Source organism: Pan paniscus, chromosome 4 (genome assembly GCF_029289425.2).
Source record: "Pan paniscus chromosome 4, NHGRI_mPanPan1-v2.0_pri, whole genome shotgun sequence".
NCBI lineage: Eukaryota > Metazoa > Chordata > Mammalia > Primates > Hominidae > Pan > Pan paniscus.
Genome location: NC_073253.2, coordinates 35,183,739 through 35,198,470, shown reverse-complemented (window position 1 = coordinate 35,198,470; position 14,732 = coordinate 35,183,739). Strand labels below are relative to the sequence as shown.

General features: G+C 45.9%; 1 protein-coding gene across 2 annotated transcripts in view; it reads right to left on the bottom strand.

Moving 5' to 3' along the window:
- Nucleotides 1-2,621: 2,621 nt before the first annotated feature.
- The window catches only part of SERINC5 (serine incorporator 5), a 145,758-nt gene continuing 133,647 nt past the window's right edge, over nucleotides 2,622-14,732 (bottom strand). Inside the window, exons 12-13 of one of the 2 annotated variants that reach the window (XM_034959892.3) lie at nucleotides 4,975-5,028; nucleotides 2,622-3,099 (exon numbers count right to left, since the gene is read on the bottom strand). In XM_034959892.3, coding sequence (XP_034815783.1) covers nucleotides 5,004-5,028 — 25 coding nt within the window. In that variant the 3' untranslated portion in view covers nucleotides 2,622-3,099; nucleotides 4,975-5,003. The remainder of the gene's footprint in view (nucleotides 3,100-4,974; nucleotides 5,029-14,732) is intronic. The other variant, XM_034959893.3, reaches the window with a different exon arrangement.

Here is a 14,732-nt window from a genome sequence, read left to right as displayed (position 1 = left end):
GACATAGACAGAGGTAGGGGCAAGAAGGCCGCTGGGCCTGGGCTTTACGTTCAAGAAAGGACTTTTAGACTTTTGATGTTATTTCCAACTGATGTTTGTTATGGGCCAAGTTGTGTCCCTCCAAAATTCATATGTTGAAGTCCTAACCCCCAGCAACTCAGAATCTGACTGAATTTGGAGGATAGGGTTAAGAGGTCAGTCAGTTAAAATGAGGTTGTGAGGGTAGGTCTTAATCCAATAAGGGTGTCTCTATAAGAAGAGGAAAATTGGCACAGACACACACAGAGAGAAGACCACATGAACACACAAGGAGAAGATGGCATCTGCAAGCCAAGGAGACAGGCCTCAGAAACCAACCCTGCCAACACCTTGATCCCTGACTTCCAGCCTCCAGGACTGCAAGACAATAAATGTCTGTTTAAGCCACTGGTCCTGCAGTAGTTTGTTATGGCAGCCCTAGCAAACTAGTATAAAGTTCTATCCATATGCACCTGGGATGTGTTTCTAAGCATTCATTTTTAAAATGTAACATTTCTTAAAAATATACTGTAACATTTTAACTTGTTTTGGCATTTCTGCTTTTTTTTTTTTTTTTTTTTTTTTATGGGACAGTCTTGCTTGCTCGCCCAGGCTGGAGTGCGGTGGCACGATCTTGGCTCTCTGCCTCCGGGGTTCAAGCGATTCTCCTGCCTAAGCCTCCTGAGTAGTGGGGATTACAGGCGTGCACCACCAGGCCTGGCTAATTTATATATATATATTTTTAGCAGAGACAGGTTTTTACCATGTTGGCCAGGCTGGTCTTGAACTCCTGCCCTCAAGTGATCCACCTGCCTTGGCCTCCCAAAGTACTGGGATTACAGGCGTGAGCCACTGGGCCTGGCTGGCATTTCTGCATTTTTAATACCTTGGGAACAACCACCACCCCTCAAAATGACAGTGGCTCATCTTTGTCAATTATACCTTAATAAAGCTGGAGGAAAATTAATAAAATGGACTACAAAAAAAAAAAAAGAAGAAGAAAAGAAAAGAAAGTAGCCCAAGTTCTCTGTACCTCCCAGATGCCCCAGTGAAGGGCCTCAGCTGTGATGAGAAAACCCAGCAGCCCAATTCCTGGCAACTCTCCTGGGATCTGGAATGATGGTGTGCCTGGGCACAGCCTTCCTATCTGGCCCGAGAGCCAGCTGGCACCATTGGAGCAAGGAGAGGGCTCTGAGCTTTCCCAGTAGGCTGGCAACCTCCCAGGCTCCCTCCCCCAGCCCCTATAAAACCATCTGGAAAATGAAAATAATACCTTCTGCTTCCTACCAAGCTCCAGGGACCCTGTGAGGAACAGGGAGAGACTATCCCCATACCCCACACATTCCTGGAGGAGGTTGCCCTGGAATAAGCTATTGCCCTGCCTCTTTCACCCCAAGTGGCAGAAACGAGGGCCACTCAGTGCTCTGTCCAGCTGCTCTTGCTTCCCCTCAGGAGCCACTTCTGCTTCCATCCCACCTGATTAGAGTGGGCTTCCCACAGGCCCCCGCTCCGCAGCTCCTCAGTGCTCTCCTCCTCCTCCCTGCGCCCCCACCGAGCCCAGCCCAGTCTGAGGTCCATCCCCCAGTGAGGGGAGCTGAGCAGTGCTGCAAACTCAGTGCTCCTGAGTACCCTGGGGATTTGCTGAACTGCACATTCTCATTCTGTAAACCGGAGCTGAGCCTCTGCACGTCTAACCTGCTCCCTGGCAATGCTGCTGTTACTGAGCAGAGTGGAAAAGTGCTAGACAATATATTGGGGGGGGAATTTCAGTCTCAAATGCATTCGAGCAGAAACCAGAACTCCCTGTCAAGCTGCTCTGTGGGTTTTTGAAGCGAAGTGTGTTGCTCTTCACTGGCTGCTCTGAGCTGCTCAGAGCGGGGGACAGAAGCTGGGTCTATCCGAGCATCTGTCCAGCCACATCCCCTCACTCTTCAGGGTGGCACTGGGCACACAGCCCCAGAGTCAAGGTGGCATTTAGCTGGGCCTTCAGTCTGGCACCAGCAAGTACTCTTTAACTTGGGGTCCTTGGAGTCCATAGGTGGGCACAGCTCAATTTGGGGATGTACCTGAGAAAAATGCTTCCCAGATGGGCTTCTCTGCCCCATCCCTCTCTCCACCGGGCCTGGCCAGGCCCCAGGGTGAATTGTTCTAATTCCTTGCACTTTTTCCTGGCAGGGTCTCCAGGCTCATGAAATCTGCCTCTTGCCGAAGGCAGAAGATCCACTGGCAGCAGAGAGCACTGGCTGCAGTCAGGCAGGTGCAATCATTTTTTAATGACATCTTTTCCCCCTTATCAAAATTGTGCAATTCACTTTAGAATATTTAGAAAATCCTGGAAAATGTAAAGAAGGAGGTAATCCTGCAATCCTACAACTCAGAAATGATGTTTCAGCACTTTGGAAAATATCCTTCCAATCTTTCACATGCACAGGTGTGGTCTGTATACTGCACTGGAGATCCCCAGCACCAAAAAGTTAACACTGTAGGAAAAGTATTTATCCACGTCAGTTATTCTTTGAAAGTATGATGTAGGGGGGAAAAAAAACAGGATCAGACTGTTACTGTGTTGTAACCGAGCGAGTTATACAGAAACGCCACGCTGAGACGAATTGAGGAGTCCTTTATTAGCCAGCGACCGAGAGACGGCCAGTGCTCAAAATTCTCTCGGCCCTGAAGAAGGGGCTAGATTTTGTTTTATACTTTGGTTTAGAGAGGGGAGGGGGAGCCTAGCTGTAGCAATCTTACAGAAGTAAAACAGGCAAAAGAAGTTAAAAAGACAAATGGTTACAGGAAAGCAAACAGTTCCAGGTGCAGGGGCTTTAAATCCATCACAAGTTGATAGACGCTGGGCTTTGGGTGCTATCAACCAGACAAAAATGCAAGGGCTTAGGGTAATATCAACTGGACAAATTCCTGGGAACTGCGGACATAGCTTGCCACAGCATCTTATCAGTTAATTGCATTCTTTGATGTGCTGGGAGTCAGCTTGCACAAGTTAATTCCTTGAGGAAGGGGGTGGGTAAGGAGCCCTTGATGTCTTGCAAATGAAGGAGCCAAATGGAGTCCGTTCAGGTTTCTCAGCTAAGAGAGAGTCAATCAGGTTAATACAAGTTAGGGTATCACAAGTGTGTCTATTTAGAAAAGGAAGACTTAAGAAACTCCATTTTGATCTGTACCCTGAACAATGGTTTTGCCTTGAGATGCTGTTAATCTGTAACTTTGCTCCAGCCTTGTGCTCACAGAAACACATGTTGTATGGAATTAAGGTTTAAGGGATCTAGGGCTGTGCAGGATGTGCCTTGTTAACAATATGTTTACAGGCAGTATGCTTGGTAAAAGTCATCGCCATTCTCCATTCTCGATTAACCAGGGGCACGATGCACTGCGGAAAGCCACAGGGACCTCTGCCCAGGAAAACCGGGTATTGTCCAAAGTTTCTCCCCACTGAGACAGCCTGAGATACGTCCTCGTGGGATGGGAAAGACCTGACCGTCCCCCAGCCCGACACCCGTGAAGGGTCTGTGCTGAGGAGGATTAGTAAAAGAGGAAGGCCTCTGTCTCCTGCATGCCCCGGGAACGGAATGTCTCGGTATAAAACCTGATTGTAGAAAACCACACTGGCTGGAGGCGAGATATGCTGGCGGCAATTATTCTTTATTCTGTTATTCTTTACTCCACTGAGATGTTTGGGTGGAGAGAAGCATAAATCTGGCCTACGTGCACATCCAGGCATAGTACCTTCCCTTGAACTTATTTGTGACACAGATTCCTTTGCTCACATGTTTTCTTGCTGACCTTCTCCCCACTATCACCCTGTTCTCCTGCCGCATTCCTCTTGCTGAGATAGTGAAAATAGTAATCAATAAATACTGAGGGAACTCAGAGACCGGTGCTGGTGCAGGTCCTCCGTATGCTGAGCACCAGTCTGCTGGGCCCACTGTTCTTTCTCTATACTTTGTCTCTGTGTCTTACTTCTTTTTTCAGTCTCTTGTCCCACCTGACGAGAAATACCCACAAGTGTGGAGGGGCAAACCACCCCTTCATGTGATGTTTAGGCCGGGTGCAATAGCCTGCACCTGTAATCCCAGCACTTTGGGAGGCCGAGGTAGGAGGTTCACTTGAACCCAGGAGTTCAAGACCAGCCTGGGCAACATAATGAGACCTCATTTCTAAAAAATTTAAAAAAAAAATTGTTTTAATTAGCTGGGCATGGTGGTGCACACCTGTAGTCACAGGTGCTCGAGAGGCTGAGGTGGGAGAATCAGTTCAGCCCAGGAGTTCAAGGCTGCAGTGAGCTGTGATCGCACCACTGCACTCCAGCCTGGACAATAAAGTGAGACCATGTCTCAAAAAAAGTATGATTTTTTTAATAGCTGCATAATAGTCTCCCCTATGGATATTTTTATTGTTTACTTAATGCTTGCCCTATTTGGGGCCATTGAAGTTGTTTAATTCTTTTTCCAATATAAATAATTTTATTCTGGCCATGTTTTTATTGAAATCTCTAACCCTATAATCTCTTTTTTTCCTTAGAATAGGTTTCCAGGATTGGGATATTGGAACAAAAGGTTAAATATTCTTAAAGTTCCTGATAGATGTTGTTGAATTGTTTCCAGAAAGCTTCAACAAATTCATCCCCTCTAGCCGTAGTGCCTGTTTCAAGAAATGATCAGCATTGTCCATTATCTTCTTTTATTTTTTCCCAATTTGGTAGATAAAACTAGTATCATTTCTAGTCTGCATTCTGCTTGACTCTCGTGTGGCTGAACATTTTTTTCTGAGTGGCATAGCCATTCATGTTTCTTCTGTGACGGGTCTGGACACATCCTCAGTGCTCTCATTTTAAGGAGAGCAAGGATGGGGAACGAGGGGATATGCATTGTATTAGTTTGTTTTCACGCTGCTGATAAAGACATACCAGAGACTGGGAAGAAAAAGAGGTTTAATTGGACTTACAGTTCCACATGGCTGGGGAGGCCTCAGAATCATGGCAGGAGGTGAAAGGCACTTCTTACATGGCAGCAGCAAGAGAGAAAAAGAGAGAAGCAAAAGGAGAAAACCCTGATAAACCCATCAGCTCTCATGAGACTTATTCACTATCACGAGAATAGCATGAGAAAGACCGGCCCCCATGATTCAATTACCTCACCCTGGCCCCCTCCCACAACATGTGGGAATTCTGGGAGATACAATTCAAGTTGAGATTTGGGTGGGGACACAGCCAAACTATATCATGCATCACCACCTGATGGCACCCACCCATAACCTCTGCCATGCTGTGTGCCCCCCCACCCATGCCTGTGGGCGAGGCTCCCCAGGCCTGGTGCCTTTGCTGCCAGACTCTGGGTACTTCCATTCACACTCCCATCTCTGGGTGTCCTCAAGATAACCCAATGTTCCCAGGATCCTTCCCTCAATTAACAATGACCTGCCCTAGCCCCATTTCTTCAGCACCGTCTCCATGCTAAGTTACAAGGAGTGGGCCCAAACAAACAACTGAAAGCTAAACGTCTTCACCTAACCAAAATGTTGGCCGTCTGTATTAGTCTGTTTTCATACTGCTATAAAGACTACCTGAGACTGGGTAATTTATAAAGAAAAGAGGTTTAATTGACTCACAGTTCTGCATGGCTGGGGAGGCCTCAGGAAACTTACAATCATGGCAGAAGGTGAAGGGGAAGCAAGGCACATCTTACAAGGCAGCAGAAGAGAAAGAGCATGCAGAAGAAACTGCCACTCTTAAATCATCAGATCATGGCTGGGTGCAGTGGCTCACACCTATAATCCCAGCACTTTGGGAGGTTGAGGCAGGCAGATCACTTGAGGTCAGGAGTTCGAGATCAGCCTGGCCAACACGGTGAAACCCCCATCACCACTAAAAATACAAAAATTAGCTCACCATGGTGGCACATGCCTGTAACCCCAGCTACTTGGGAGGCTGAGGCAAGAGAATTGCTTGACATCTGGGAGGTGGAGGTTGCAGTGAGCCAAGATCATGCCACTGTACTCCAGCCTGGGCAACAGAGTGGGACTCCATCTCAAAAAAAAAAAAAAAGGTCAGATCTTGTGAGAACTCCCTCACCATCACAAGAACAGCATTGGGGAAACCGCCTTCATGATCCAATCACTCCCACCAGGTCCCTCCCACAACATGGGGGGATTACAATTTGAGATGAGATTTGGGTGGGGACACAGGGCCAAACCATATCACCATCCACAAAAGCTTTTTGACAAATAACTCTGACTAGGAATTGTAAGAAATGTTTTTAAATGAGTAAGGTGGAAGCAAACATTATTCCCATTTTATAGACAAGAAATGTGTGTCTCTGGATCTGTGACACTCCATAAACCAGGGAAAAGGCAGAGACAATGACTGATTTTCTGCCGCCCAATCCAGTTGCCCAACTCTCCTGGCTCAATGCCAGAACTTCCCTGTCTTTGATTAGGGAAAGTGGAGCCACCACTCCCTACATGCAACTGTTACACACCCAGTGTCCCAGAAATGACATTCAACTTCACTATAGTGACTGCTTTCACTGACATCATTTTTAGCAGACGTTTTACTATAAAAATGGGGTGGGGAGAAATAAAGCAGATAAACTGCTGCCAAGGATCATTACTGCTAGGGTGAAACTGGGGGCACATGGTATAGCTCAAATGCACCCCAGGTCTAGCCCAAGCCTTGCTCAAAACCCACCCAGGAACCAGACCTATCATCCAAGGTTGTCTCTCCAATGACCTTAGCAGGTTCAGAATAACCCTCTAATATTCCTCATTTACTGTAGTTGCTTATTATGAACCCACCAACCATTAATTCAATCTTTTTTGAATTCTCAGTTTTCAGTATATTTCTCTTCAGGCTGTGGTACATATCACACCATATAGTAATTATTTGCTATTTTCTGCTTCCCTGTCTAGACTTTGAGTAAGTTGAGGGTAGAATTTGTTCTATTTCATAATCTTAGAATTTGACAAATAGCAGGTATTCTTAACCATAATTTTGTTGAAGGAAGGAATCAATGAATAAAAATTTCCTGAGTTTACTGTTTACTGCAAAAAGACTGTAGATGTTTGCTGTTTTACATTTTCTTCTTTTAAGGTCTAACATCAATATGTTGATGTTTGGTAAATATAATTTCAATCCCAGTTGCATCTCTGAGTCCAGGCAAGAGTACTACAAAAAGTATAAATAGAGGTCAAGTGCAGTTGCCCTCTGCAAGCAAGACCACTTAGAACTCTTCAATGGCTCTTTGACAAACCTTCAGTGGGATTTCTGTCAAAGCTGACAATGGATAAAATTATAGAAAGGAGGGAAAGCCTTGATAAGGAGTCCTTAATGAGTTTGTCACTAAGTTAATTCAACATTGAAAGGGATAGATGTTAATTCCACACACACGTGAAAGAAATCAACAATCAGGCCTCATCTGGGAGAACCATGATGGGGAAGGCTGGGGCTGATGAGGGGTGTGAGGCAGGGCAGAAAGCCTCCACGTTGCTGCAGCAATGCAAAAATAGGCACCTTGCCGTAGGCCTCTCTGGCACTCCATCTTGTCTCTCCTCCCTGGAGAAAAGGCAAGCTGTATTCAATCATCTTTTCAATGCTAAAACCAGGCTTTCCTGTCGGAATTGGGGCCAGAGATTTTTCCATCCCCTCTTGCAAAAAGGGTATTCTTAAGAGGCCTTAAGTCTTCAGCATTGATAGTTTCTGGGAACAAAATAGAAAGTAAAATCTCACCTTGTGTTCCCTTCCTCTTCCTGGACAGAGAATGGGACAGGCCCAGGCCATCCAGATCACTATGAACCTTATCAGAAACTTCAGTCCATTTTCTCCGTTCCCTCCCCTGGGACTTGCATGCTATATCTCCATACCCCTCCTTCCCCACTCTCCAGGCTTAGTGGGTGAGGCAGAGAGTGAGAGCCAGGCTTACTTGCCTTTTCCCCTCAGTGGGAAGAAGCTCAGTAACTGAGCTCAGACGCTAGTGGCATACCTACCAAGAGGATGACGCAAATGCCTCCTGTGGCCCTGAGATAGGCAGAGCTCTGCTGGCAGCCCAACCATATGTTCACTCGTTCATTAACAAACATCCACAGAGGCAGGCTGCTCTGGCCTGGAGGGGGATGTCCTACACTAGACGACTCAGGTTCATAGAGCCAGGCCTCATTCCACCCCCGCTGGCTCAAGTCACCAGAAACTGGAGAGCTTTTTTTTTTTTTTTTAGACGGGGTCTTGCTCTCTCGCCCAGGCTGGAGTGTACTGACACAATCTCAGCTCACTGCAACCTCTGACTCCCAGGTTCAACTGATTCTCCTGCCTCAGCCTCCCAAGTAGCTGGGATTACAGGCGAGTGCCACCAGGCCCGTCTAATTTTTTGTGTTTTTTAGTAGAGACGGGGTTTCGCCATGTTGGCCAGGCTGGTCTCCAACTCCCGATCTCAGGCGATCCACCCGCCTCAGCCTCCCAAAGTGCTGGGATTACAGGTGTGAGCCACCACGCCTGGCCCAGAGCTCTTAACTACAATGACTATATGCAGAAGAACAAACTAACACGGAAGATGGCTAGGAACTGCGTAAGCCAAGACTCTGCAGTAAGACACACTTGAGTTCTGGTCCTCACTCTGCCGTTTACTCACAGTCCAACTGCAGATGGAACCTCACCTCTCTGAGCCTCAGTTTCCTCATTTGTAAAATAGGCAAATACTGGCACCTACCTCATAGAATTAGTGCGAGGCTTAACTGAGGTGATCTAGGCAAAGCACTTAGCTTGGTACCTAGCACATATTAAGTGCTCAATAATAGGTGATGGTGATGATGTAAGTTGGACACAAGAGAAAAGGACACATACTAACTGATAATCACACAGAGCCACTGACTGGATTTGGTATCTTTCTCTGACATTCAGCTTTTCTTACCATCTGTCAGCCTGCCACACTCCTTTAGCCTTGAATTATATGCTGCCTTGTGGTTTTGCTTTTATAAAACAAATAGAATGTACTAGTCTTCCTGTGGCTACTGAAAAAAAAAAAAAAAGACCACAAACCAGTGATTTACAATAAAGAAAGTTACTCTCTCACAGTTCTGAAGACCAGAAGTCTGAAAGTACTATGTTGTCAGGGCTGTGCTCCCTCTGAAGGATCTAGGGGGTGATCTATTACTTACTTCTTCCAGCTTTGGGTGGCTGTCAGCATGCCTTGGCTCGTAGCTGCACCACTCCAATTTCTACCTAGTCTTCTTATCATCTCATCTGTGTCTGTTTTCTCCTCAGTGTGTCTCTTATAAAAACACTTGTCATGCCAGACATGGTGGCTCATGCCTGTAATCCCAGCACGTTGGGAGGCCGAGGTGGGCAGATCACTTGAGGTCAGGGGTTTGAGACCAGCCTGGCCAACATGGTGAAACCCCATCTCTACTAAAAATACAAAAATTAGCCAGGCGTGGTGGCAGGCTCCTGTAATTGCAGCTACTCAGGAGGTGGAGGCAAGAGAATTGCTTGAAACTGGGAGGCGGAGGTTGCAGTGAACTGAGATCACACCATTGCACTCCAGCCTGGGTGACAGAGCAAGACTCCATCTCAAAAAAAAAAAAATAATAACTTGGCTAATCCAGGGTGATCTCCTCAAATCAAGATCCCTAATTTCATTACGTCTGCAAAGTTAACATTTACGGTTCTGGAAATTAGGATGTGGACGTCTTTTTGGGAACCATCTATCTTAGACTGTTCAGGCAACTATAACAAAATACTAGATGCTGGGTAGCTTACAAACAACAAACATTTATTTCTCACAGTTCTGGAGGCTTGGAAGTCCAAGATCATGGCACTGGAAGCTGTAGTGTCTGGTGAGGTCTTTTAACTATGTCCTCATTGCAGAAGGGGCCAGGGATCTCTCTTCCTTTTATAAGGCTTCTAGTCTCTTTTTTTTCTTTCTTTCTTTTGAGACAGAGTCTCACTCTGTCCCCCAGGCTGGAGTACAGTGGCACAATTTTGGCTCGCTGAAACCTCTGCCTCTCAGGCTCAAGTGATCCTCCCACCTCAACCTCCTGAGTAGCTGGGACTACAGGCACATGCCACCATGTCCAGCTAATTATTATTATTATTTTTTTTTTTGTAGAAATGGGGTTTTGCCATGTTGACAAGGCTGCCAGGCTGGTCTCACACTCCTGGCCTCAAGCAATCCACCCGCCTCGGCCTCCCAAAGTGTTGGCATTATAGGTATGAGCCACTGCACCCAGCTTCATTCATGAAGGTTCTATCTTCATGAACTAATCATCTCCCAAATACCATCACCCTGGGGGCTGGGATTTCAGCATATAAATTTTGGGGAGACATAAATATTCAGTCCATTACACCAACATTTGGTCCACTACTTGGAGTACCTAAGAACATGGACTTTAGAAGTAGACTGACCTGGATTCCAACACCAGCCCCACCATCACTCACTAGTTGGATGACCTTGATTCAGTTATTTAATATCTTTGAATCTCAGCTTCTGGAAAAGGGCCAATAATGCCAATAATGCTATGTCCCGGGGTTGTTTGAAAGAATTAAATAAGCTAATATGTTAAAAGTACTGGATAATTGGTAGCTCTCATTACTAGTGGTAGGTTTACCCCACTAGGCTACAAGCTCTTAAGAGCTGGAGTTATCTCTGCTTCCTTCACAAGTCTAGCACAAGTCTGCAAACAGTCTATCCTTAGTGAAGGTGGGGTGACAAACTGGCTGAACAAGTGGCCTAGACAGCCAATAACACCAATTATGTAAGATTCCACAGGGATCTAAAGGAGCGAATTAGAGGCACCCAATAGTGACCCCAATCTAAGCAGTGCAGGGATCAGCTGGGTGGGTTTGTCAGCAGAGAACAGGGCCACCAGGGCAGGCACATAGAACTAACTGCACTCACTGCACTGTTGTTAACTATTCTTTGAATCCCTCCACATGACGCCATTCCTACAGATGGAAGGTCAGCTACACTGGAGAAGTTCCAGAAATTCATAAATAGATTATGATCCCAAATCCCAGAGAGGAGGACTTTTCCAGATGGCAACTGGGAATTTACCTTAATGATTTCCCCATCCCAGAAGGGAAAGCTGTTCTGGTATATTACAAACATTACAGCACATCTGAATAACCCAGAGAGCTTGTTTAAATGCACATTTTTGGGCCTCTACCAGGCTGGTTAAACAAAGCTTCAACAGAGTGGGGATAGGAACCAACCATTTTAAATAACCCCCTTTGGTAATTCTGGTTCAACCATAGCAATCAAATTATAGTCCAACCTAGGTAGGGGCTTGCTACCTAGGAGTCAATATGTAATACTGGAAAGAGTAAGAGTTTGGAAACTAAACAGAAATAGGGTCCAATCCTGGGTCTTCCACATAATAGCTGTGGGACCTTGGGCAAGTTACTTCATTTTTTTGGATCTCAACTTCCTCTTCCATAAAGGGGGGGCTATACCTGTCAGGGTTGTGGTGTTAATTCAATGATAATTATGTAAAGCGCCTGCTCATAGTAGATTGAAGCAGAGACTGCTACTATTCACCAATCCATTTCTTCTTCTTGTTCATACACAACTAGACTATATTTCCCAGCACCCTTTGCAGCCAGGCACGGCCACACTAGTTCTCACCAAGGGGATATGGTTCTAAGTTATAGTACCTATTCTTGACAAAGGCTTAAGGAACAGATATGCCTCCTCCAGGTTTTCTTTTGTCTTGCATCACTTGGATGCAGGTGACAGGTTCTAGGGAACTGGGGATCTACAACATGAAGGAGCCTGTATGCCTGAGTTACTAGGTAGGGGAAAGCTATCCATCAACTAGAATGCCTGCCTTGGACTTTTCTGCAAATGAGAAATAAGCTCATATACCATATTAGGTTATAATATAGTTGCTTTAAAGAAATACCCATGGCCAGGCGTGGGGGCTTACACCTCCCAGCACTTTGGGAGGCTGAGGCAGGAGGATCACTTGAGGCCAGGAGTTTGAGACCAGCCTGGCCAACATGGTGAAACCCCATCTCTACTGAAAATACAAAAAATTAGCCAGGTGTGGGGGCAGGCGCCTGTAATCCCAGCTATTCGGGTGGCTGAGGCACAAGAATCGCTTGAACCCAGGAGGCAGAGGTTGCGTGAGCCGAGTTTCAGGCTGCACTCCAGCCTGGGGGACAGAGTGAGACTCTGTCTCAAAAAAAGAAAAGAAATACCTGCATTGCTATAAAGAAATACCTGAGACTTTAATTTATAAAGAAAGGAGTTTTGGAGGCTTTTTCTTTTTTTTGAGACAGAATTTCGCTCTTGTTGTCCAGGCTGGAGTGCAATGGCGCGATCTTGACTCACTGCAACCTCCGCCTCCCAGGTTCCAGTGATTCTCCTGCCTCAGCCTCCTGAGTAGCTGGGACTATAGGCATGTGCCACCACACCTGGCTAATTTTATATTTTTAGTAGAGATGGGGATTCTCCATGTTGGTCAGGCTGGTCCCGAACTCCCAACCTCAGGTGATCCGCCCACTTTGGCCTCCCAAAGTACTGGGATTACAGGCATGAGCCACCGCACCCAGCCAAGAAAGGAGTTTGTTTGTTTGTCTGTTTTTCCAAGAAAGGAGTTTTAACTGGCTCATGATTCTACAGGCTGCACAAGCAAGGTGCTGGCATCTGCTCAGTTTCTGGGGTGGCCTAAGGGAGCTTTTACTTAAAGCCAGAGCAAGCATCTCACATGGCAGAGTAGAAGCAAGAGTGAGAGTTGGTGTGGTGGTGAGGAATCTCAGGATGACCTCCCTGAGATTGCTGTCCCCTAGTTATTTACAAAAACTCACTGACTATCACAAGGTCAGCATCAAGGCGTGAGGCATCCACCCCCATGACTCAAACGCCAGGCCCCACCTCCAACACTGAGGATTACATCTCGACATGAGATTTGGAGGGGCCATCTAAACTATATCATACACTTTTGGGATCTATTTTACAACTAACCTATAGTCAGTGTGTTAATCCATTTTGCATTGCTATTAAGAAATACCTGAGACTGGGTAATTTATTTTAAAAAGAGGTTTATTTTGCCTTATGGTTCTGCAGGCTGTACAACCATGGCACCAGCATCTGCTTCTGGTGAGGGCTCAAGAAACTACCAATCATGGCAGAAGCAGGTGTGTCACACGGCGACAGAGAGAGAAAGAAGGGGGAGGAGATGCCAGGCTCTTTTAAACAACTAGCTCTCATGTGAACCTAATAGAGTGAGAACCCACTCATTACCTCGGGGAGGGCACAAAACCATTCATGAGGGATCTGCCCCCACGACCCAGACACCTCCCACCAGGTCCCATCTTCAACCCTGGGAATCACATTTCAACCTGAGATTTGGAGGGGACACACATCCAAACCATATCAGTCAGGAAATGTTCACCCCCTTTCTCCACCTCCAAATAACAATTACACAGTACCCAGCATCTGTGCAAACATTTTATTCTATTCACAATTCTCATATGGTGTAAATTGCAATCTCTCTATAGTAGGACAAATTCTGGGGATGACCTCTGTATTAGTCAGGCTTCTCTAGAGGGACAGAACTAATAGTATATATATATATATGTGTGTGTGTGTGTATATATATATATATGAGTTTATTAAATATTAGCTCACACAATCACAACGTCCCACAATAGGCCGTCTGCAGGCCGAGGAGCAAGGAGAGCCAGTCCAAATTTGACGTCCCATGTTTGAGGGCAGGAAGCATCCAGCACAGGAGAAAGATGTTGAGTGGGAGGCTAGACCCATCTTTCTTTTCACATTTTTCTGCCTGCTTATATTCCAGCCTGGCAGCTGATTAGACTGTGCCCACCCAGATTAACGGTGGGTCTGCCTTTCCCAGCCCACTGGCTCAAATGTTAATCCCTTTTGGCAACACCCTCACAGACACACCCAAGATCAATCCTTTCAATCCAATCAAGTTGACACTCAGTATTAACCATCACAACCTCCCTGAGAAACACAAATCTAGGTACTCCTGTGAAGGGATTCTGCAAATGTAATTAAAGTTTCAAGTCAGTCAACCTTAAAATACAGAGATGATCTGGGTGATCCTGATCTAATCACAAGAGCCCTTTACACAACAGAAGGGGAATTCGGAGAGATTTGAAGTATGAGGAAGACTCAAGTGCCATTGCTGCTTGAAGATGGCAGGACCACGCGAGAAGGAATACCTCAAGGAACTGAAAGTGGCCCTTGCCTAACAGTCAGCAAGGAAAGAGGAACCTCAGACCTACAGCCGTAAGGAGCTGGATTCAGCCAATAATTGGAATGAACTTGGAAGGAGATTTTTCTCGGTGCCTCCAGGTAAAAGCTCTGCAACCAATACCTTGATTTCCAGCCCTGTGCTATTCCTGAGCATAGAAATCAGGCAAGCCTGCCTGGACTTCTGACTACAGAACTGTCCACTAATAAATTTATGCTGTTAAATTTGTGGTGATTTGTCACAGCAGCAATAAAAAAACTAATACATTCTCTTAATCTGTTTTGTCATCAATTTTTTTTTCTTTGAGACGGAGTCTCACTCTCTTTCCCAGCCTGGAGTGCAGTGGTGTGATCATAGCCCACTGTAACCTCAAAATCGTGGGCTCAAGCAGTTCTCCCACGTCAATCTCTCGAGTAGCTAGGACTACAGGCACATGCCACCATACTTGGCTGATTTTTTTTTTTAATTATTTTTTATGTAGAGATGGGGTCTCA